The 25,918-nt window shown below is 35.6% G+C and overlaps 2 protein-coding genes across 6 annotated transcripts in view; one reads left to right on the plus strand and one right to left on the minus strand.

Moving 5' to 3' along the window:
• The window catches only part of LOC142238239 (ubiquitin-conjugating enzyme E2 W), a 68,898-nt gene that overhangs the window by 17,517 nt on the left and 25,463 nt on the right, over nt 1–25,918 (minus strand). The window contains exon 2 of one of the 5 annotated variants that reach the window (XM_075309830.1): nt 785–1,049. The exons of 1 other annotated variant lie outside the window; for it this stretch is intronic. In XM_075309830.1, the coding sequence (XP_075165945.1) occupies nt 785–922 (138 nt within the window). In that variant the 5' untranslated portion in view covers nt 923–1,049. Of the gene's footprint in view, nt 1–784; nt 1,215–25,918 lie in introns of those variants that run through there. 3 more of the 5 variants (XM_075309834.1, XM_075309832.1, XM_075309831.1) reach the window with 3 other exon arrangements.
• Nucleotides 2,549–8,714, plus strand: LOC142240922 (uncharacterized). The gene is made up of 3 exons (XM_075312671.1): nt 2,549–2,750; nt 2,928–3,037; nt 7,855–8,714. Exon 3 carries the CDS (start codon nt 7,873–7,875, stop codon nt 8,209–8,211), a length of 339 nt encoding a protein of 112 aa, XP_075168786.1. The 5' UTR covers nt 2,549–2,750; nt 2,928–3,037; nt 7,855–7,872; the 3' UTR covers nt 8,212–8,714.

Genomic DNA, 25,918 nt, shown 5'->3' on the forward strand with positions numbered 1-25,918 from the left:
CGAAACATATGAAAAAGTCTTTTTCGTCCGTATAGCATGACCCAGTTACCGCAATATCGTCTGATGGTTCGGATGGTCTTGTTTCTTGCCTTTTGACTTGTATATGATATATCTGGCTTCAATTAAAAAAATAATTGATCCAATTAAAATTTGAAGTGATTCAGTTCATAAATGTGAATTATTCTGGCATTGGGTAAAAATTTAATTTATTTTATATTTTGAATATTATTCATCAATATTACAATATCGTAATCAGAAAAACATAATATTTAAAAGGCGGTGACATGGTTCTTTTAATTTGAAAGGATCCTTTTCTTGGAGTTCATATGCTTTTAGATGAAAATTTTACGTGGTCACCCTACAAATGTGACAAATCGAATTAGTTTACTCTTCCAATGTATCTTTCCTGCGCTTATGGAGCGTTTGGCCAAAATCTTTAACCAAAAAAGTTGGTTTAGGGTATCAAAGGTCATCCCAGATTGAAAAAAGAAGATCTCAAACAAATTTCGTTTATGAAATTAATTTTTTAAGTTTTTTGAGGTATAAATTAAATATTTATTTTATTTGTTAATTAATTACATTACAATAAAATTATAAATATAATTGTAAGCTTTGACTACTAGGGTCTTAAGCTTGATAAATTAAATATTTTTTAATGGGCTATTAATTTTTCAGCTCTAGTTTCGTTTTTTTTTTTTAATCTATCAAATTATTCTATGATAGTTGATCAATCTGGGCTTTTCGGTTATTATTATTTCTTTTTAAATTATTATAATATACTTGCCTCCCATCGTGTGTTATCCAATACTAGGGGTTTGCCACACTTTGTCGTTGGTTGTTCTGGTTCTTTAGGTTCTGTGATGATCTCCGCCTTGGGCGGTTTGTCTTTTTTATTTTTGAATAATTTGACAATTTTCGACATTTTAGTTCTGTTGGTTTCTGTTTGTTCACAATTCGCGGGTTTTACTTTAATGCTTTTCAAAAGATTTTTGCTAGTTTTGTTCTTTTACCTCACTTAATTCTTTTCCTAAAACATTTTTCTATAAATTCTGTGTAAAAAAAAATAATACAAAAGAACTCGTTTGGTATTAAGTCAATAATTTGCAAAACTTTCTCTATGCACAGCGTTAAAGGTAGCAATTATGATATTATTCACTCGAACTGAAGTCGCGCAATGAAAATGATTGTTGTCGATTGTTTTAGTGCCGCAAAGTGAATAAAATAAATTTCATTTGGTTTTGAATACAGACAAATACGTACATACTATGTGACAACCCGGCTAGAAATATGATTTTTCATTCTCTTTTCAAAATAAACAAAAATAAAGGAAGGAAAAGAAAATACCAAAGCAAAAAATGCAACAACAATGTTTTCGCTATCAAAAATAAAATATTTACAATGAATAGCATAGCCATTTCATCAAACGAGGGATGGTTGAGCAGGCACAAAAATTTCAAAATAAATATTTACGGTGAACAAGTTCACGGGTGAAACGTTTTACTTTGACTAATTAAAATATTAATTATCACAATTAACAATAGAAAATTATGTTGATTTTCATTATGAATTTAATTGCCTCTAGTAATTATACCCTAAACCACATAGTGGTCTGGGTATAATAAGTTTGATCTGCCAAAAAATGTGCCAACCAGAAATATTGATTTTAGACCCCATAAAATATATACCGATCGACTCAGAATCACCTCCTGAGTCGATCTAGCGCTTGGTGTCCGTCTGTCCAAAATTTAGATATAGCTCCCATATATATGTATCGCCCGATCTCAAAAAATGGGGTCACGTTGCGCTTTTTTTTCAAATGGATCGTCACCAAATTTGGCAAGAGGTAATCTTTTCCATCGCCCTTCAAGTCTGCAAAATTTCATCCAAATCGGTTCAGATTTAGATATAGATCTCATATATTGTATCGCCGGATTTTCCCAAATTTGACCACAAAACCCTTATTTATCAACCGATCTTACTCAAAGTTGGCTAAATGTAATCACTAACTATATGTGCAAAAAATCACCGAAATCGGTTCAGATTTAGCTATAGCTCCCATATATATGTACCGCCAGATTTTTCTAAATTTAGCTATAAAACCCTTATTTATCAACCGATCTTACTCAAATTTGGCTAAATGTAGTCTTCTATAGCACTAACTATATTGGCAAAAAATCATCGAAACCGGCTCAGATGTAGATATAGCTCCCATATATGTATCGTTTATGTTTGATCATACAGGCCTCATTTCTTAACTGATCTTACTCAAACCTTGCACAAGGTAACCTTTTGTGGTATTAATCAAACCCGCTCCCTATATATAGGGGTTTTATAATATTTAGCGTCTTGTAGGCACGTTGGACCACAATGTAGGGACATTTACACTCAACACAATTTGTAATAATTTTTACATTTTGGTGGCTCTAGAGGAGGAAAATAGAAGCCGGCAAGGCTTGATCTTTAACAACATTTACCACTCGTGCCAAACAAATCTAACAAAATTTGAAGATTAATCTACCAAACAAATATTTCTATAGACATTTGTTTAAGTTCAAATGCCGTTTTTTTAGCTTTGTTCAGTCATATAATCATTTTCAAGTGTAATCCCTCCGTTAGGATTTGTCTATGCCTTTTTCTGCCTTTCGGTACGAAAATAAGGACATTTTCTAACGTCAAATGTCATCAACCCCCGCCTTTCGGCATCCAAGCTTTTTGTCATTCTCTTTTGAGACTCTCTCGCTTCTACGAAGGTAAATATTGTTTGACGAACAATAATTTATTAAATAAAGCCCATACATTTTGGTTCAAATTCTAAACCAGTGCCTTTTTATTTCTTTTCTACTTTTATGCCACGCATTCATTGGTCCATTCGAGCCGAATAATTATTGGAAAGTATTAATTCGGTGTTTTTTATTTCTTCTTCGAAGGCAAAGGCTACGCCAATCAACAACAACAACAAACGATCGACGATCACCATCCTCTACGAGGCATTTTCAATTTATTGCACATAAATATAATTATATTATCAACAACCAAGGTATGTACTTTCAGTGATAATTAAAAAGTGAGCATATCCTTCGGTGTGAATATAAATAAAAACAGAAATAAACACTCGCCTACGGTCGCTTTACAACTCGTATTTTATATCGGTTGTACATTAAATCTCTACGAGAAAAAATTAAATTATCCGTCGGTCTTTAATACCCGGTTACATTCTAATTAAAGTGTTGAAAAGTGCGTTTAATTCCACTTTGTTTTCATCCAAATATTCAACGTCAAAGTTGCATTTAATTTTCGCTGTATTTTGTCATTTGTTTGCGTATACATTGTTGTGTTTTTCTTTTGGTTTTTTGATCTTCGATCTGCATAGAAAAAACAAAAACAATTGCATTGGTTGTAAGCATTGGTTTGCCAATAGGCATCAATAGTAAAGTGTTATACAGTTGCCGTTCAACTTGCTATACACACGTACGCACACAGGTGTTACATCCAACATACGTTCGAACTGCATACACGTTGGTTTATTAGCGTGGGTCGCTTACGGCGCGAAATTATAAAAATAATTTTTTGCAGGTTCAATTGAGAAAAGTATTTATTGTTGATTCCTACGGATATCGGTCGTTTACTATTATCGTTCGTGTTACGTGGTAGTGTACCCTACGGTCGGTCGATACAAACAATAAAATAACAGTATTTATTATATATTATATTATCGTAATACTGACATATTTGAGTTTCCACGAAACTTTTTTATTTTTATATTATTGTTGTTGTTGGACCTTACTGTTTCGTAGTGTGCATCTTACAGTCCGTGCACCCTACAATCGGTCAAGTTGACATTTTACAATTTAAAGTTCACGACTTTTCATTGTCTTGTAATTTTTCCATTTGGCAAGTGATATTCACGATACACTTGCACAAATTTGGTGTATCTACGTACACTGGGAGAAATTTTGGATAATATATACACTGAGAGAAACTCTCTCGTAATATATAAAGTTTTCAATTTTTTCGATAATTCGCCACGCAAACATTATTCTTTGTATTCTACGATACACTGAAAATATTTTTTGTATTCACGATACACTTGCAAAAATCTTTTGGTACACAGGGTACACTGGGAAAAATATTGTAATATTTTCTAAATAAAGATTTTGCATATATTTCGCCACGCGAAAAAGGGTTTCTTGTATTTACGATACACTGGAAGACACTTTACGTGTTTTCATACACTTGGAGAAATTTTTCGCCAATTTTTACAAAAAGTTAAAATACTTATAATTTACCTTACAGAGCTAATTTTAGCTGGTATTTCCAATACACTGTGAGGAAATTGGTGTATCGACGATACACTGTAAAAAATTGGTTGTACTCCGTACACTGTGAGAAATTTTCTTATCTCATTTTTTGTGTTTTTGTGGTAATTACGTTACCTTGTTCACATTTGTGGTACTTTCGGTACACTGCGAAAAATATTGTGTGTTGACGATACACATTTCGCATACACTGGAAAAAACTGCATTTTCATTTGTTCGACGACGAATCGAAGTAGCGTTTGGATCGATTTATACTCTTTTCGAGAGTTTTGGACATCACGTGTCAATTTTTTCGCCCTTTAAGTTTGACAGTACTTGGTCATGATGACTACTACACCACTGACTGCTTTCACGAGAGCAACTGACGCAGTAGTCCGATTTGAAACGAAGTTTCACAGTTTGCGAGACGATGATTTAACCGCCTATAGACTAGAATGTCATGGTTCCGAGGCTAAGTCGTTGTGGGAAAAAGTTAAGAGCTTATTCGACGAATGTCTTGACTTTATGTCCACACAGAGCAACGCAACCGAGGCAGTCGCCGCTGCTGACAGCAAATATGACGTGGCTTATAATTGTTATCTGAATGTCATGGAGTCAATTCAACGTAAATTGGAGGCACTACGTGCACCATCTAAGCATTCTGCTAAATCGCCTCGGTTGGAGGACCAAACATCACTTTTGAATGTTTCCCATAGGTCCGATGAGTCACGCGGCTCTTCTATCAGCTCTAGGGGAGACAATAGTTCCTCCCACAGTCTCAATCTGCCGCCTTGTGATATAGATGTTTTTGACGGCGATTTTCTCAATTGGCCGACATTTAGAGATTTCTTCACAGCGGTGTACATTAACAATAGCCGACTTAGCGATATTGAGAAATTGTGTCATTTGCTCAAGAAGACCAGTGGTGAAGCTCGCGAGGTTGTTTCGAAATTTCCGCTCACGCATAGAAGCTTCGCTCTTGCGTGGAAGGCACTAAGGGGTACTTATGATAATACCCGCCTATTGGTGAATCACCAACTCAAATTATTATTCGATTTACCAGTCTTGGAGTCTGAGACCAGTTCAGGACTGAAGAAACTACAACGTGGTATCTCGACATGCATTTCGACAATGTCCATCTACGATGTGGCCACTGACGATTGGGATCCCATCCTCGTCTTTTTATGCCTTCAGAGGTTGCCGAAATGTACTGTTACACTTTGGGAACAGAGTATTAAGGACAAGTCTGCTTTGTCTTCTTGGTCAGATTTGGACTTCTTTCTCACGGAAAGAATCCAGACATTGACATGTCTTCGGGATATCCGCGGCATTGACGCCAGGCCTCCGGCCAACAAAAGAGTTCGTTCGCATTTCACGAATGCGAAAGCACCTCGTTCCCCAACAAGTACGCCTCGTTCCTCCCAGTCCTCTCCTGACAGATTATGCGTTCTCTGTCGACGACAGCATCACCTCAGAACGTGTTCTAGGTTTCATAATCTTTCAGTTCTTGAGAGGATGAATGTGATTAAGCGCCATCAGTGTTGTATGAATTGTCTGTCACGCAGACATGTGACAAATGATTGTCCCAGCGCATATGATTGCGGTAGATGTGGTAGAAGACACCACACTCTTTTGCATAGTGATATGTCGAATAGCCCTAGGACTACTCCGGTCGTTTCCGCACCGGCTACGCGAAATACCGAAGTGGCATCACCGGATGCCGATCAACCTTCTACGTCGACTGGCATTGTTTCTGGGTCGTCGAGTAGACAGGTATTCCATACTTCACGTACTGGAAATGTATTATTAGGGACTGCAATGGTGAATATCGTTCACCAGGGTATCACGTATTCTGCTAGGGCCTTAATAGATCCCGCTTCGGAATCATCCTTTATTACGGAAGGATTGCGGAACCGACTTGGACTGAGTACGTCTTCGACTTCGGCTACAATTTCTGGTGTGAATCAAAGTGTTTCGATCACGTCGAGAGAACTTTGTTCACTTTGCATTGGTACCCCACTAGATGAGTCGCTCCTACTGGAGACTACAGCGTACGTTCTTCCGAACATTTCCGGCAACCTGCCATCTTTTTCTCTAAATCGTGACATTGTGTCTAGCATGCCAAATCTACGTTTGGCTGACCCCAATTTATTTGTTTGTCGTCCTGTTGACCTTCTGTTGGGCGCGGATCTTTATCCGAAAATTTTGTTGGACGGTACGAGAACGAATATTTCGGGATCGCTACTAGCGCAAAACACAGTCTTCGGCTGGGTTGTCACGGGTCCTATCCCTTCTTCGAATATTTCAGTCTACACGACTACTGTGGACCTCTCCGAGGGAACTAGTCTTGACGAGACACGTCTCCGCACTTTGGGAACTAGAAGAGCTTCCCCGACGTCCTCTCTTATCTGATTCAGATAAGCTTTGCGGGTAAAATTATGAAAAGACAAACCGACGGGATTCTGAGTGAAGATACTCTTCATCTCAAAACTTATTTCTCCGGACAAATCAGAAATCAAGGACGGGTTGCCTGACACACTTTCTTCGAAATGAGGCATTCTTCTTGTGAAAACCATGAATTAAGACGATTCACCACGACTTTGTCCGGGGGTATATATGGTTATACCATATGGGGCCAGTTTAGGTTACGCCTACGAATGAGGAGAAGACAATTTAACTTCGATTGGTTTTCACTGCCTTGAATGACATTTTTACACGTCGGTCCGACTCAACAATCAGACTTGTTTCTCCTCGTTTTGAGGAGGAGGTTGTATAAATTCGTGTACAATTGCGATATCACACAGATGTATACAGACATATATATGTTGACCCGTCCTAGACATTTCTGCATTGAATACAGTTAAGATATTCTCTGCAAAATATTATCCGGAACTTTTAGTTACAGACAGTGACTTGGACAACTTTTGCATTTGGCTGACGACACGGAGAATGGGTTTCCTCTTTATGTACAAGTCCTACGGAAGTGCATGTACGTTGACGACGTATTGACGGGGTACCATAATTTGAGTAATGCGTCTGGTTCAAGGGGCAATATACACCATAATTCTGAGCTGTCTTCTCACATAGAGCGCGACGCTATTTTACCACTACTGGTTTTAACAATGGGATTATGTGGAATGCTTTACAGGTCACGCCTTGATGATAACCCACGGTTATATTTACAAAACTGTCTGCTTTTTACGAAAGCGGTAACTTTACATGCTACCTTTGATTTGTCCACGACATTCTCGACGAGAACTATTACTCCCCACTACGTGGAAATTATGTCGTCTTCGCGATGTTCATCCGGGTTACTAACGGTCGTCGTTTGTTCAAATGGATTACATCCTTGTCTTTTAGGGAGTTAACATAGGTCTATCTGTCGCGTTATGCTCGCGTCCTCCCTAGTTTTTGTTACGTGAAAAATCTTTGGGTTGATGGCCGCGTTCGAATCGCAATAGATCGGACTACAAGTTGTAAGGCGACCTACGGTTTCTGGTCACCCTGACCATTATGTTAATTTGGTTTTCCGTTCCGAAATCTTTCTATATTTTCATAGATAGAAAACATAGCAAAGATGGCTGCTACCCTTCCAGAGTCTGAGGACGACGTCCCCATGTTGGATGAGGAACGGGAGATTAATTCTAGCATCGCACCCCTTGCCGATGAACATACCATCAGTACGACTACTGATTCTGCCATTCTGGCCGACAATGTTGCAACAGCAACCAATAAAAAACCGTTCACGACGGCTTCTGGGGTTCCTCCAGGAGAATTGTTTGTGGCTTCGCCACCCCATATCACACTTGGGTGTAAGGTAGTCTTCAACTGCCTTCTGACTTTACGAGTCCTCGACACCCGGCTCTTCCGAGTCAAATTTTTTAAAAAAATTTTTAATAACAACGATCGGGCTTGACGAGTCCATTTACGATCGCGTGCTTAACGAGCACATTTGTAAATAATATGTTTTGGAAAAAATGAAACATGAATTGGACACCATAACAAGAGAAAAAAAAAGAATTGAACTAAAATAAAATGCTCTTTTTTGTAAACTGAAATGTACATCCTGTATACTTTCATTATGTAACATGTAAATATTATTTAACTTATTTTTAAATTTTGCAACATGGCTGGATGTTGCAAGGCGGGCGGCAATGTTTAAGTTCAAATGCCGTTTTTTTAGCTTTGTTCAGTCATATAATCATTTTCAAGTGTAATCCCTCCGTTAGGATTTGTCTATGCCTTTTTCTGCCTTTCGGTACGAAAATAAGGACATTTTCTAACGTCAAATGTCATCAACCCCCGCCTTTCGGCATCCAAGCTTTTTGTCATTCTCTTTTGAGACTCTCTCGCTTCTACGAAGGTAAATATTGTTTGACGAACAATAATTTATTAAATAAAGCCCATACATTTTGGTTCAAATTCTAAACCAGTGCCTTTTTATTTCTTTTCTACTTTTATGCCACGCATTCACATTTTTGTCAAGACTTTATTCCTGTAGAACATTTTGTCAACATTTTATTTCTATAGAAAATTTTGTCAAAATTGTATTTCTACAGAAATTTTTTTCAAAATATTATTTCAATAAAAAAATTTCTAAAAATGTTATTTCTATGGAATTTTTTCTCAAAATTTTATTTCTATAGAATTTATTGTCAAAGTTTTATATCTACAGAAAAATTTGTTTATAGAAACTTTTCCAAAATTTTATTTTTATAGAGATTTAACAAGAAAAAAAATACTATTTTGGGTAGAATTCTACCAACTGTGGCAACCGTGGTGGTAATACAAAGTTATGTATGTTGCATATTCATGTTTTAAGATAATAAAGTACTTACAGCCATTTTTGTTTTGTAAGAATTGTTTAAATTTAACGAAAAATAGTGTAGGGAAAATTGTTTTGGAATGTATGGGAAAGTAGGGAACTTTTTTGTCCTTGTAGGGTAAACCGAACATTTTCCCTAGCAACAGATTGAGACAAAGCACCATAAACATGTACCCCTTAATTTTTTTTAATATGCAACTGCGGTTTATCTCCCATACCTATATCAATGTTACCCCACAAAAAAATAATTCTTGAAATGAAATGAAATTTTAGGCAAACAAAGTTCGTTTCTCATTTGCTTTTCGCTGTAAGGAAGTGTATTTGGAAGAAAAGTATATACTTTTTGTGATAAACGTTTATTCTTTTCCAGGATGTAAAAACAATTTCATAAAGACTAACTCAAAAAAAAAAACATTGTTTTCTTGCTAATTGCATTTTCCCTCACATCTTTCTCACATCCACAAGGTTTTTTAGTTATTAACACCTTTTCCTGTAATACCAACAATGTCTGTTTTATAAATTTTAAAACATTTTTTATCTTTCGCCTGGACGGAGAATCGAACCGCGGTCCATGCACTTTGTAAGCCAACACACTAACCACTAAGCTATGTACCTGTTATGGTCATGAATAGATAATTATCCATATAAGTTATATTTATATAGCATAGCTTGCGGCGCCCACGAACCGAATAAACATAGTTTATTTAACAGAAACAAACATTTAGTTTGGCACCGTGGAGCAGTGGTTGCTACGTCCGATTTACATGCCAAGGGTCGTGGGTTCGATCCCTGCTTCAACCAAAGTTTTTGTTTTTTACATATATTCCAGATATGTTCGGAAGATTCCGAAAAAATGTTCAACGTTACATTGTACTATATTAAATTTTGAACTGTAAAATGTGTCTTATTAAAGACCTAAAGTCAGAAAAGAACAGTGTTTGATATAAACGAAATGGACTGTGTTGTTATTTCAAAAATAACTTTTTTTATTGAAAAAATAAAAATTTTGTAACAAACGAATTTTTTTTGGTGATAAAATTTAAAATTTTAGAAGCAATTCAAAAAACTCTAACAAAAGAAAAACGTTTTCGGTACACGTTTTCCAAACGTTTTTTTCTTTTCGTGTGCCACGTATGGACTTACATACAATTTTGAAGACGGTGTTAGGAGGTTTTAGGAATCCTTGCCATCGGCAAGCGTTACCGCAACTATGGCGTATGGCGAGTTTATATATCTCAGGCGCATTTAGTAAGACAGGGACAGATTCCCTTAATGTCATGCTACATCTACTGCCTTTAGACATTTTGGCCAAACAGTCAGCTGCAACAACGGCTGTGCGGTTGCGCGAGCTATCGCTGTGGTCGGAAAAAATGTACGGTAATAGTTCGGTCCTCAAAGTAAAGCCAGATGTGCCTAACGTAGTGGATTACACCCTGGCAAAACCACTTTTCGACAAAAAGTTTGAAACTCTAATTCCCAACAGTGAGGTGTGGTGTACACAAACCCCGGGGAATAAAAGATATAAAGATTTCTATACTGATGGCTCCAAATTGAATGGACAAGTGGGGTTCGGAGTATATTCTAAAGATCTGGAAATTCGAATAGCGAAAATATTACCTAATCACTGTAGTGTTTTTCAGGCTGAAATATTGGCAATAAGAGAGGTGGTGAATTGGCTGAGAAGTAATGTTCCAACAAATATTGGCATTAATATATACTCAGACAGTCAACCTGCAATAAAATCCTTGGACTCTGTGTTCCTTAACTCGAAAACGGCCATAGGCTGCCGCAAATCTCTCAACGAGATGGCTGAGCAGTACAATATTCACCTAATATGGGTGCCTGGCCATAGGAATATACCGGGGAACTGCGAAACAGATGTGTTAGCAAGGCTAGGAACTACCTTATATATTCCAGGGGAACTATAATCTGTAGGTATGCCTCTGGCCACCTGCAAGCTCTTACTGCGTGAGAAGGCTGTTATGATGGTCAATATTCGATGGGAGAATTGCAAGGGTTGTAACGACACCAAGCAAATATGGCCCCATTTAGACTTAAACCGCACACTAGATATGCTAGTGTTCTCAAGGCGTCAGATAGCACTCCTGATATCTGCTATAACGGGTCGCTGCCTGATAGGCGAATTTGCAAAAACTATAGGTGCGAAGTATAATGACTATTGTGTAAGCTGTCATGATTGGAGGAAAAGGAATCAATTAAACACCTCTTGTGTAAGTGTCCTGCTTTTTGTGTAAGGCGTAAGCGAATTTTAGGAGCATATAGCTTTAGATTACTGGCGGACCTGGAAAACGTTAACTTAAGCAGTTTGTTAATGTTTTTGGAGCAATCTGGTTGGTTCCACAAAAGTAAATAATAGAGAAGGTTCAGTGGTTAAGACTAGAAGTGCCCATATGTAATAGGTACTTTTAGTTAAATGTGGTATCACAATGGACTGAATAGTCTAAGTGAGCCTGAAATTTAATCGGGCTGCCACTTTAACCTAACCTAACCTAACCTACCGCAACTTAAGTAATTCGATTGTGGATGACAGTGTTTAGAATAAGTTTCTACGCAATACATGGTGGAGGGTATATAAGCTGCGGCCTGCCCGAACTTACTGCCGTATACTTGTTTTACTTTTCCATATTTTATTTTTTATTATTTCATTCAAAGTATTTTGTCAAATACATGTCCAACCATCCCTCGATTGGCTAGGGAGGAAAGCTCTGTATTTCGTTTCGGACGGTTTGGCTTTTTGTCTTTCGTATTTGTTATTGTCAATGGTTTATTTTTGCACATGGAAAAAACAGAACAGATACGAAGTGGTATTCATCATCGCTGAATCTACAATAGGTGGTAAATAGATAGTAGATAGGTATCTGGTATGAAAATGGTGGTGTATGCTTATGGCTTTTGCTTATCTTATCATGCAACCAATAATATTCAGTCATAAATACAGTTCAAGATTATGGGACATATTAAGCCCCGTAAAAGCAATATTTAATTGAAGTAAAAAAATCCAATTAAACTGGTAAAAGAAAGGCCAACATCAAACAAATTGTTATAACAATTGCGCACCCTTTATTTGTTTTCTTCCTCGAAAAGTGCAAATTTCTTTGTTCTCTCATTCCGGCAAGAAGCGATCACTGACCTACAACAATGGAAGACAACATCTACATGTATCGCTTGGTTATCAAAAACCAGTGTTGGTTTTTTGTTGCTAAAATTAAACATTTATTGGTTGGCACACTGACATTGTCAATGAAACATATATTCAATATTCTTTTTGAGATCATGCAAAGCAGGAATACACAACCGACGCCAGTGAGAACTGATGGAGAAAATAGGTTAGAGTGCCCCTTTCTTAAAATGCAGGAAATATATAAAAGGTTTTATTACAAAATACAAAAACAATAACGTTTGTGATTGCAGAAGACTAATATTATATCCTTATCATAAAAGAAAAATTGAACTACAATTAAAAAATCAGTATCGCCAAATCATGACCTTTTTTAACATCCAGTAGTCTATTTTTTGGAATTGAATTTTATACCCACGTTTAATTCATAAAATTGTTGACACATACTCGGGATGAGGGTTGTGGAAATTTTCGAAAAAGTTATAAAATTGATCTAAAGCCATATATATTTTTTCAATAAAAAAAGATAGGGATGGACATTTTTTCTGTGTATGGAAATCAATAAAAGTTAATTAAAATGTATTATTATGGATTTCGTTGTAACCAATCGCAACCATGAGGTGTTTGTACATTTGTATGAAGAAATTCCATGAATTGATTTTCCAATCAAATTCAATTGAAATCCTAACATTTTCCGGTTATAAGAAATAAATGAAATTTATATAAATCGGAAATAAAAATGGTAGAATGCATCATACGGAAATATTCCTTTTCTACATTGAAAAAAGATATATAAGTCAAATCACGTTGTCGTGACTTCCCAAACATTCGACCCAGGGCTAATGCCCTGAGATGGTGCAAAGTGTCACTTTTATAAGTTCACGACTTAGCAGGGGTGATCCTACAAGGAAAAAAAATTTGCGCAAATCGGGAGAATAATTAATATAGGGGCTTTATCTAAATCTGAGCCGATTTTTTTTAAATGTTAATTGTACTCTCTGTGCAAGATTGTCGGGATGAAACCTTGGCCTCCTTGGTCATATGAATCGAAATTGGGCGAAAGCTATAACTAAATCTGAACCGATTTTTAGCAAATTTGGCATGCATAATAGTACTTTCTATTCTCTGTTCGAAATTTTAAGTAAATTTTGACCTCCGGTGGTCATTTGAGTCTACATCGAGCGAAATATATATCTCAATGTGATCCGATTTCAATTTTCAAAATCGTTAGGGTTCTATTTTGACCCAAAATAAATTCTTATGCCAAGAAATGGATATTAGGCTTTGGTGTCGCTGTCGAGGCATGGGACGGGTAACCATAAAGGGTGATACGGTCAAAATTTGGTCAATATCAATTCAATTCAATTTTGCATTTAAAAAACCTGAACACCCCTCATTTTGAAGGTGTGTGTGTAGAATGTTGCTCCTATTTTGATTTTGGAATTCACTCTTCAGTTGTCAAAATGCCGTCCAAGCAAGAAGAGCAGCGTATCAAAATTTTGCTCGCGCATCGCGAAAATCCGAGCTACTCGCACGCAAAGCTGGCAAAATCGCTAAAAGTTGCCAAATCAACCGTTACAAATGTAATTAAAGTGTTTAGGGAACGTTTGTCGACAGCCAGGAAGTCTGGATCGGGGGGAAATCGAAAACCGGAAGCCGCTGAGACGACAAAGAGAGTTGCCGGTAGTTTCAAGCGAAACCCTAACCTCTCTCTCCGAGATGCCACAAATAAGCTGGGTGTATCGTCTACAACCGTGCATCGAGCCAAAAAACGAGCCGGACTATCGACTTACAAGAAGGTAGTGCCTCCAAATCGGGATGATAAACAAAATACGACGGCCAAAGCGCGATCCCGGAGGCTGTACACGACGATGCTGACGAAGTTTGACTGCGTGGTAATGGACGACGAAACCTACGTCAAAGCCGACTACAAGCAGCTTCCGGGACAGAAGTTTTATACGGCAAAAGGAATGGGAAAGGTAGCAGATATTTTCAAGCACATAAAACTGTCAAAGTTCGCAAAGAAATATGTTGTTTGTGGCTTGAAAAGCAGCATTTTCATAGCTTCCGGGACTGTCAATCAAGAAATTTACGTGAAAGAGTGTTTGAATAAACGTCTGCTGCCTTTCCTGAAGAAACACGGTTGTTCCGTACTGTTTTGGCCGGATTTGGCATCTTGCCATTACGGTAAAAAGGCCATGGAGTGGTACGCCGCCAACAACGTGCAGGTGGTTCCCAAGGACAAGAATCCTCCCAACACGCCAGAGTTCCGACCAATTGAGAAATACTGGGCTATTGTCAAGCGGAACCTAAAGAAGACCAAAAAACTGCTAAGGACGAGCAGCAGTTCAAGGCAAACTGGCTTTCTGCGGCGAAGAAGGTGGACAAGGTGGCTGTACAAAATCTGATGGCAGGTGTCAAGCGTGAGGCCCGGCAATTCGGATTTGGAAAAGCGAAAGCTTAACTGAATATTTTTCCTGAATTTTATACTAATTGAACTTGAAAAAAAAAAATTTAATTTGATTTTGTAAATAAACGATTTCACCGATTTACACGCGTTTTCCCTTGACCAAATTTTGACCGTATCACCCTTTATGTTTTTATACCCTCCACCATATGTAAAACATCGAAATATTGGTTTCAGACCCCATAAAGTATATATGGGATCGAAATTAAAGTAGTTGTTATTGATGTAGGTCGGAAGGTATTGTAAATAGATCATATCGGACTTCTTTTTGGAATAGCCCTATATAAACCGACCCCCAGATTTGGCTTGCGGAGTCTCGTGGAGGCTTAAATTTCATTCGATTCGGTTGAAAATTGGTACGTGATGTCAAAATATGGTCTTTAATCACCATACAAAAATTGATCCATATCGTTCCATAATTATATATAGCCCCCATATAAACCGATGCCTAGATGTGGCAACATCAGATTCTGCATTTATAAGCACCAGTTTTGTTTGAGTTTTAAAGGAATTATAAAATCCGATAGAATAATGCGTTTCATATGATTTGAAATCCAAATTCTATAGATGTTTATCCCCATTACTCGACTGATCTTACTCCTCGTGCTCACCATTCTATGTTAGTGGGCATAAAAATGGATTATTCATGCCGATATTGCATCTTAACATTAATTTATTAGATCCTAGATTTAAGCCTGTGTTGATTCCTACAAAATGTTTTTATCTTAAAGAAGCCGAATGTTTAGCTTGGAATTAACACCAAAATTCTTAAGAGAGGTCATATTTTTTTGGGGTCAAGTAAATTTTTTTTGCCATTAATATAAATTTTTACATAAGGTTTCAAGGTTTCATTAACTTTTTTGGTATATGAGAGTAATGCATCAATATAGAAATTTCTTGTCATTTAATAGCTAAAGTGTCGGTTACTAAACCACAGCCAATTATCATGATACAGAATGTACCCAACCGCTAGAATTTTGATCATAATAATAATAGTATAGAAAGTAAATACAAAGCTTCATAAGTGTGAGCAACATGATCGTCATGGAATTGAATTGAATATTTAAAAGCACATGTAAATATTTACATTTTACAGTTCACTACCATAAGACATGTACACAATACACGTGTTTTTTGTTATTTTTTTGTTTTGATTTTTTATGTATTTTTTTCCTGTTATTTACATTTTATATTAGGGTCAAATGTGAGTAATGCCTGAAAATACATAGTATTGAGTGGAACATTCAAAAGAAAGAGTAATGGGACTGTCATTTGTTTAAAGGAAAAGCGCTAAGAATTCAATACCAGAGAATGAAGCCGACCCATTTTTGTCGGCGGCGGCTGACACTAAATTTTTGCCTCAGGCGGCGGTGGCTTGACGACTAAGCCGATATAAACTTGTCTATACAGCGGAGCACAATTATTCATTATGAAATCAATTTGATATCATCCAAATGGTAATGAGATTAATTGTACAAACAAATCTTACAATCAAATTTACATTTCTTTCAAATTTTCCGAGCTAAATTTTTGCAAAATTATTCTAGCAATTTGATACTGATCAATTGTGGGTGGAAAGTTCCAAATTTTAGCAAAAAATTTAACAATTATTAATAAATGTTTGATTAATTTGCGACTAAGTTTGAGTCGAGATGAGCCGACTGATTCAGCGGCGCCGTCGACTCGCAAAACCTGGACAGCGGCGACTAAAATTGGCGGCGCGACTCGGAGGCTTCATTCTCTGTTCAATACGCATTCCAAACATAAATGTCTAGACTAGCTAAAGAACAAAATATCGCAATGAGGTTTATCAAAGTTCAAAACAAAAAAAGTGTTAAGGACCAATTTCTTCCAATTAATATTGAGCTTAATCGACACTTCATTGAAGATAAAACAGTGCCACTTGTCCTAGCAACAAAGTATCTTTAAATATTAATAAAACACCTCATCATACACTATCTCAAACAATTGTCTGTACATACGAGGGCAGTTCGGAAACTTCTTAGCCTAGCACAAAAAGCGGAGTATAAACAGAAAAACGTTAAGTGTTTTGGAAACTTCCATCTCTGTTATGAACACATGTTAAATTTTGTTTCGATCTGGCAACTCCTTCATATAGAAATAGATGTTCAAAAAAGACGCATCCGCAATTTTTTACAATGGAAAAATTAGAAATGCGTGCTGTCATTAAATATTTATATAAAAAAGGTTTATCGGGACAAGAAATTCATAATGATATGGTGAATGTGTTAGGTGAAAGTGCTCCTTCATATGCAACAGTAAAAAATTGGGTTGCTGAATTTAAACGTGGTCGTACAAGCATTGAAGATGAACCACGTAGTGGACGTCCAAAAACAGCAACAACAACAGAAATTGTAGCCAAAGTGCATGACATGGTATTAAATGATCGACGAATAAAAGTGCGTGAAATTGCTAATATCATGGGCATCTCAAATGATCGAGTCCATTTAATTTTGCATGAAGAACTACAGATGAAAAAGCTTTCTGCAAGATGGGTGCCGCATTTGTTAACAGTCCATCAAAAATGCATAAGAATGAACATTTCTCAAGCTTGTTTGGATCGTTTTAAGCGAAATAAAATGGATTTCAGGCGTCGTTTCATAACTCTTGATGAGACATGGATCCACCACTATACTCCAGAGACAAAAGAACAGTCCAAACAATGGACCGAAGCTGGAGGAAGTTCCCCAAAGAAGGCAAAAACAATTCAATCGGCTGGTAAGGTTATGGCAACGGTTTTTTGGGACTTCAAAGTTATTTTATTGATTGACTATCTGCAAAAGGGTAAAGCAATAAATTCAGAGTACTATTGCAACCTTTTGGATCAATTAAATGTACAAATTCGAGAAAAACGTTCTGGCTTACAACACAAAAAAATATTTTTTCATCAACCAGCGCACAAGAGTGTTTTAACAATGGCTAAAATCAACGAATTAAAGTACAAGTTGCTTGACCACCCACCTTATTCTCCTGATTTAGCTCCCAGTGACTTTTACTTGCTCCCAAAACTAAAAAAATTCTTGCTGGCAAGCGTTTTACCTCAAATGAAGATGCAATTACAGTTGTAAACCACTATTTTGAAGACCTTGAGGAAAACTATTTTAATCAGAATTGCTAGAAAAGCGTTGGACTAATTGTATTGAAGTTTCAGGAGATTATATTGAAAAATAAAAATATTTTTTAAAAACTAACTATTTTCTTTCATTGATAGGTTAATAAGTTTCCGAACCGCCATCGTAAGGCCGTTAAAGCTATATTTCATTGTATCTCAGAAACTATATGGCCGATTCGTTTCAAGTGCATTGTATTTTAAAGATCAAGCTTGAATAATTGTTTTCTATTTGATACAAAAAAATCTAATAAAATCATGAGATACGATGAAATATATTTTCAACAGTTTGGTGTTCGGACAATTGTTTGAGTCAAATTGTGTTACGATCTGCTGCGTCAACCATCGTGATCTATTCTATTAGGGATGGAAAAATCGAAAACCGACATTTTGTCATAAAGTTGAAGGTGACTTTATAATATTTATAGTAAAGTTGTGATATTTTTGAAAATTGGTTTCCTAGAATTGTTTTAATTAAATTTAGCCACTTCTTTGGCTCTGAGACAATACCAAAATCCTTAAACAAAGGTCAAAATCCTTGGATCCAAGTAAACTTTTTTTTGGGTGTAGTTAAAAAGTATTCCAGGTCATTAATTTTTCCTTGTTTTACCAATGCAATATGGAAATTATTTTACTTTGTAAGTAGTGGCATTACGCTAGAATTCAATAAAAATTACAATTGATTTTTTGTTTGTAATACACGTCTGCAGCACGCATCACAATTGCAGTAACGCACAGGGGACCGAGGTTTCTAAGGAAGCAAAGAATATGTCCATACGATTATGAATTTCAGATTAACATATGCTTGGGTGGATAGTTGAATTACACACAATACGAAAATCCCACAGATGACAATGGCCCTTGTGAGTTTCGCTGATGTATACAGAAAAGATCAGAGAAGTTTATTTTTGGTTATTTGGTTAAACAAATTGAATGGATGGTGTATTTTGAAAAATGCCAGAAGTGCACAATTATAAAGAAACAAAAATTAATATAAACAGAATGATGTGACGATGACATGTATGACACAGCACATTATTGAGATATACGAGTACGTGCAAAATCTAAAGTATGGGAAACCAATTGATTATTTATAAAGTACAAGTTTTATTTTTCAGAATATTCATGGTTACTTGAATTTCTTTGTAAAATTATTTCCAGATGAAAAACTCTTTGTTGTTACTCAGCTTATAGTGAATTGACAAAACGAAGATGTACCCAGCAAAAAATAATTATAAAATTGGAAGCACTTAAATATTTGTGTTCATACTGTAGGCACTACAATTTTGCGCAAATTTATAAGCTCAGAAATCAGCGCTACTTCTTCTAAAGCTGTAAGCAAGTTCTTCGTTTATAGCGGGCACTTAAAAATTTTTTATTGGACGCCCAACAAAAAATATGGAAGTGCCGAAATTAGCGCAATTTCGTTGCACTAGAGTAAGTGGGTGCTTCCTCCTTCGCTTACCAAATTGCACTTCTGTAATCAAAAGTTTTTTGTGTTTTTTTATCACGACTTCTTACGAACGAACGATTTTGTGCGAAGAAATATTAGTAAAAATAAATCAGTTGATGTATTGTGTTTGAAGGATAAAGACGTGCTTTGCGGACGATTCAATTGATTTTGTGTTCTCTTGTTTTGTGTATTGTTGAATTTAATTCAAGGTAAGAATAACTCTTGCGGCCAGCAACGCGGAATGGGCCTAGCTAGTATAATTATAAAAAAGAAAGATTGTTACAAATGTGTGTTCATTTCATGATTTTTAAAGGCAGTATATTACCGCTATCTGGTAGTACTTTAGCGCTATAGTGGTTCCAATATTTGAATTATTATGTGCATTCTTAAACGCACTAAATTTGCAATCATTTCCTCATGTAAATGTACTGCTTCTGAAAGCGCTGAATTTCATACAAAGACGAAGCGCATTTAAGTGGGACATTTCCATATGAATTCATCAGTGAATTCCTTGCAGAGATAAGCGCTGATTGACTTTGACTTCCCTTACAAAGCTGATGAAAATTCGGCAGGTTTTTCGCTGGGTACGCCCTGAATTAAAAATATTCCCCTTCGAAAATGTTGCTACTGAAAAATGTACTCATTCCCAAGATTTTGATCTTGACTTGAGGATTTTGGGGCCCAAGGAACGGCTTCTCTAAAATAAATATATTTTTTTAAGAAAACGGCCAATTTAACTTGATTTTTGTTCATGAAAATTATTATGTTTTGGTATAAATTTCACAAATATGAGAAAATGTCATTCACTTTAATAATTTTTTTCTTTCTTTCTTTTCTAAGTATATATACAAATGAATTACACAATTTCTCTAAATTCGAATTTAGAAAAAAAAAAACACAGAACAAGTAAACTGGTTTATGGGGAAAATTAACTGCAGTGGCTGATATGTATTGCAACATCAGGTTGTTATCATTTCTAAACCGTTCATCTGACATATTTGTTCCAGTGACAGCTCCTTTTTATACGGGGGTATAATAAGTTTGTCATTCCGTTTGTAACACATCGAAATATCGATTTCCGGCTATATAAAGTATATATATTCTGGATCAGGGAGAAATTCTAAGACGATATAACGATGTCCGTCTGTCCGTCTGCCTGTCTAACTGGCTGTCTCTCTGTCTGTCTGTTGTAATCACGCTACAGTCTTCAATAATGGAGCAATCGTGCTGAAATTTTGCACAAGCTCGTCTTTTGTCTGCAGGCAGGTCAAGTTCGAAGATGGGCTATATCGATCGGTTTTGATATAGTCCCCATATAAACCGACCTCCCGATTTGGGGTCTTGGGCTTATAGAAATCGTAGTTTTTATCAAATTTGTCTGAAATTTTAAATCTAGAGGTATTTTAAGACCATAAAGAGGTGTGCCAAAAATGTTGAGTATCGGTCCATGTTTTGGTATAGCCCCCATATAGACCGATCTCCCGATTTTATTTCTTGGGCTTATAGAAACCACAGTTTTTATTCAATTTACCTGAAATGGGAAATCTAGAGGTACTGTAGGACCACAAATACGTGTGCCAAAAATTGTGAGTATCGGTCCATGTTTTGGTATGGTCCCCATATAAAATGACCTCCCGATTTGGGGTCTTGGGCTTATAGAAACCGTAGTTTTTATCCAATTTGTCTGAAATTGGAAATCTAGAGGTATTTTAGGACCAAAAAGAGGTGTGCCGAAAATGGTGAGTATCGGTCCATATTTTGGTGTAGCCCCCATTTCCGGATTTTACTTCTTGGGCTTCTAGAATCCGAACTTTTTATCCTATTGCCTGAAATTGGAAATCTGGAGGTATTTTCGGGTCATAACGAGGTGTGCCGAAAACTGTGAGTATCGGTCTATATTTTAGTATAGCCCCCATAAGAACGATCTCCCGATTTAACTCCTTGGGTTTCTAGAAACCATAGTTTTTATCTGATTTGCCTGAAATTGTAAATATTCTGGTATTTTAGGCTCACAAAAACGTGTATCGGATTAAGTTTTTATCGGTCTATTTTGTAACGCCTCCATATAGACCGACTTCACTTCTTGAGGGTGTAGAAGGCGCACTGATCATGAAAATTGCTTGAAACTCAATGTAAAATTTCCAGATTTTACTTCTACAGATTTAAGATTTCAAATCAAGACGTTATTTTATAATTTTCTTGCACGCTTACAAGAGTTGTTAATGATTCCTCTAAAACTCAAACAAAAATGGTTCTTATAAATCCAGAATCGGATATAGTCCTCATAGGTGAAATCTTTAAATTTATCTTCGGGAAGTGTCCTCAAGTCCTCAAGCCCTCCTGAAATTTCAAAGGAAACCCTAATATTTGGTTCATGGTGGTGGGTATTTAAGATTCGGCCCAGCCGAACTTACTGCTGTATATACTTGTTTTATCTACAAGCTTATAAAATCATTTTGATTTATTGCATTATATTGTAGCATTTAAATGTGAATAAATATTTTTTCTCGTATCTTTTCTCGTTACCGTGATACTGGCCGTTTTGCATCGCCATAAGAAATGATCCAAAATGTGAAGGCCAGTTTTAATCGAAATGCATGACACAGTGGTAGAAAACTTGCTCGTGAGCTGAACTCATCGCAATGCAACGCATACAGTGATCCCAATTTGGTGCTTTTAGCAGTGGTTTTTGATTTCCAAAAAGCATAAAATTTCTTTTTTTGTGCCTTTTCAAAAAAAGCATCAACTTGGTGCTTTCTGGCGTTTTCATTTCATACAAAAATACTGATTAGACTGTCAAAAGCTTAAGAAGCTCAACTATATTGCCAAATATAAAATTTGATTGTTATGAAGGTGGTATTGATGCTTTTTTAATCAATATTGTTATATAGGGTATTGTTTTTTGCAGAATTTCTGAACTTGATAAAGATGTTATTAAAAACGTTTGTATTAAATTCAAAAAAATATTTCCAAATGTAATGTCGAAAAATTTATTTTCTCCTCTGAATAAAACATATTTTGAAATATGAAAGTCAATACCGATCAAAATGAAATGAATGAAAGTAAAATAAGCATTAACAATTATAAAGCTGTACATTGGATAGAGGCTCATAATTTCATAAAGTTAAAAATGCTTGAAATCAAATCAATACAAAAAAGTTATATATTACATCTTTGCAAGTTTTTTTTATTAGTATATTGTATTTAAACTGGCTGGAGTAGATTTATAATATATTAGAATTTATAATATATTTTTGGTGCTTTTCTCTTCGGGAGTTGGCATCACTGAATACATATTGAGAAATGAGCTTGGACTAAAGTCATTGAACTTTCAAAAATGGAAGAGGTCATAGATGCACTAAAAAGACTATAAAGAGCTTAGCAGTTGCTACTCTTGGAATGTGGCTAGTTACATAATTTGGGTTTCTCCGACAAGAACTCATTATAAATTGAGCAGTTTGTGAGCATACAAACGGATATGGTTTACTTGCCAAAAACGTCAGTTGACAATTTACACCTTCGATTAGCCACCAGAACTAAAGCTCCGCCGATGATAATTGTGTAGACTGTCGTAACTTTCCAATGGTTGATATCGGTTCGTTTTGGAGAGTAGCTTAATACTTAATAAAAAATAAAAAAAAATACCAATGTATCGCTCATCTCAAAATGGCCCTTTGTGGGGAATGGACCAAAACACCGCAGAATGCTTTCGTGAATAAGGTATTGCACAACATAAGCAAAAGTGTTGTTGACTAAATGATAGATTTCTTAAACAAATTTATTGTATTGTTTTACGGCGATGTTTGTGAAAAATTAATCCAGTAATCTCTTAAATATTTGGTATTAAAAATTCCAAGTAGAAAAGTGAATGTTTATATTGGATCATTTGCATGGATGAATAATTTATAGTAATTAGTTTTAATATTAAAACAAAAGCATAGAACCTGCCTCTCAAATATTTTAATATTCAAAATACACAACAGAATTATTGGCATTCTAAATGTTTCATACACTGAAAAAAATTGTTTCACTTCAACTGATATTTTTAATGGGAATGGAAGAATATCACTTGCGAAACAAAGTAAATTTTATAATTTCAACATATGATCCTAAAAGTGACATTAAAAGTAATGAGTTGGGAAGAAGTTTTGATGCACTGAAAAAAATATTGAACAAAAGTTATGCCACCTAAATTTTACACAATATTAAGAACAATATTAAGAACAAAACAAATAATGAAATTTTTATTAAAAGAATGTTTAAAATGTTTGCTTCATTTTTTTTTCATTAAATTTAGGATATGAATCTTGGAAATCCGCGTTCCTTAGTTAAAGTTGTATGTCTTTGAAGTAATGCAATGTTTTCTTAAACCAAGAAAAACATTTTTGATTCGAAGAAATCGCCTTGAATTTAACTGATATATTGAACCTTTAGATTTAAGATAAAATCAATTCAAATATAGGCTAAGACTTATTTGTGGATTTTGGATCTTTGTGTTTTTTTTTTTAATTAAAGAAATATTTTTTACTTTGAAGTATATGTTATTATTTGGATTTTTAATCTGGCTTTTCTATGTAAAAGAATAGTTTTATTAATATTTCGCAAAAAAGAACGAAAAATTCGTTAAAAGAGATCTGTATCTAATTTTAATTTTATTAATTGAAAGTTAGTTAGGTCTCTAAAAAAATGTATTTATTTTAAGGAATCCACGTCTTTGGCTCGTAATTAATACCAAAATCCTTAAGGGAAGGTCAAAATCTTTGGATCCACGTACATTTTTTTAGTGTGGGATCTTCAATTGTATTTGTGTGTGAATGTGCTATGGTCGGAGCCAAAAAATGTTTCACGGTATTTTTATTAATTGTAATAAAGAAAATTGATGAAAATAAAAATAAAAAATGTGGAATTTTAAAGGAATGGCTTTTGAAGCAATGTTGGGAAAATTCCGTCCTATGACAAGACCGTATAAAATTCATTGTAGATGATCCAAATTTGTAGTACTTACGGATCAAAGGATGGGAATTTAAATAATTTTTTTTGGAAGATATTGGGTTCGCTACACTCAAAAAAAAGTTAATTTGAATTCAAAGATTTTGACTTTCCGTTAAAGATTTTGGTACTGATTCTGTGCCAAAAATGCGGCTTCTATAAAATAAAATCGTGGTGGTTGTAGGAGCAACCCCACTCTAACATTTTCACTTCGATTAAAATTAACTTTGTTTGCTAAAAAAATACATGTTTAAATCAAGTTACCTCAGATTTTTTTCACTTTGCTTAAAAATAATTTTACTTGTTAAAAAATAATTTTTTCAAATTGAGTTACCGTTGACTTTTTATTCTGAGATATAGAAAATAAAAAATGTTAATGGGCATTCGAAAAATTTTATTTGAAGAAACGGTTGTGAAATAAAATATTAAATAATGTCCTTTTTTATTCCTGTGTTTTATTTCTCCCACAACAAAACATACTTCAATTGGTGACCCCGACAAGCCCGAGAACGCTCATCCATTGCTAAAGGACGAAAAGATTATGTTCCATAGCCCACAAAGAACTTCCATTACCATGCCAAATCAAGGTAACCGAGAAACACATCAAGACGCCCTTATACCGGGAGTGAATCCCAAATTATACTATATAAAGGGTGATTTGTTAAGAGCTTGATAACTTTTTTTTTAAAAAATACGCATAAAATTTGCAAAATCTCATCGGTTCTTTATTTGAAACGTTAGATTGGTCCATGACATTTACTTTTTGAAGATAATTTCATTTAAATGTTGACCGCGGCTGCGTCTTAGGTGGTCCATTCGGAAAGTCCAATTTTGGGCAACTTTTTCGAGCATTTCGGCCGGAATAGCCCGAATTTCTTCGGAAATGTTGTCTTCCAAAGCTGGAATAGTTGCTGGCTTATTTCTGTAGACTTTAGACTTGACGTAGCCCCACAAAAAATAGTCTAAAGGCGTCAAATCGCATGATCTTGGTGGCCAACTTACCGGTCCATTTCTTGAGATGAATTGTTCTCCGAAGTTTTCCCTCAAAATGGCCATAGAATCGCGAGCTGTGTGGCATGTAGCGCCATCTTGTTGAAACCACATGTCAACCAAGTTCAGTTCTTCCATTTTTGCCAACAAAAAGTTTGTTAGCATCGAACGATAGCGATCGCCATTCACCGTAACGTTGCGTCCAACAGCATCTTTGAAAAAATACGGTCCAATGATTCCACCAGCGTACAAACCACACCAAACAGTGCATTTTTCGGGATGCATGGGCAGTTCTTGAACGGCTTCTGGTTGCTCTTCACTCCAAATGCGGCAATTTTGCTTATTTACGTAGCCATTCAACCAGAAATGAGCCTCATCGCTGAACAAAATTTGTCGATAAAAAAGCGGATTTTCTGCCAACTTTTCTAGGGCCCATTCACTGAAAATTCGACGTTGTGGCAGATCGTTCGTCTATTCATGATGAAATGTCAAAGCATACTGAGCATCTTTCTCTTTGACACCATGTCTGAAATCCCACGTGATCTGTCAAATACTAATGCATGAAAATCCTAACCTCAAAAGAATCACCCTTTACTTCAAAGTAAAAAAGTTTTTCTTAGTTAAAAAAAA

The sequence above is a fragment of the Haematobia irritans genome, chromosome 5 (assembly GCF_050003625.1).
Source record: "Haematobia irritans isolate KBUSLIRL chromosome 5, ASM5000362v1, whole genome shotgun sequence".
NCBI classification, from domain to species: Eukaryota; Metazoa; Arthropoda; class Insecta; order Diptera; family Muscidae; genus Haematobia; species Haematobia irritans.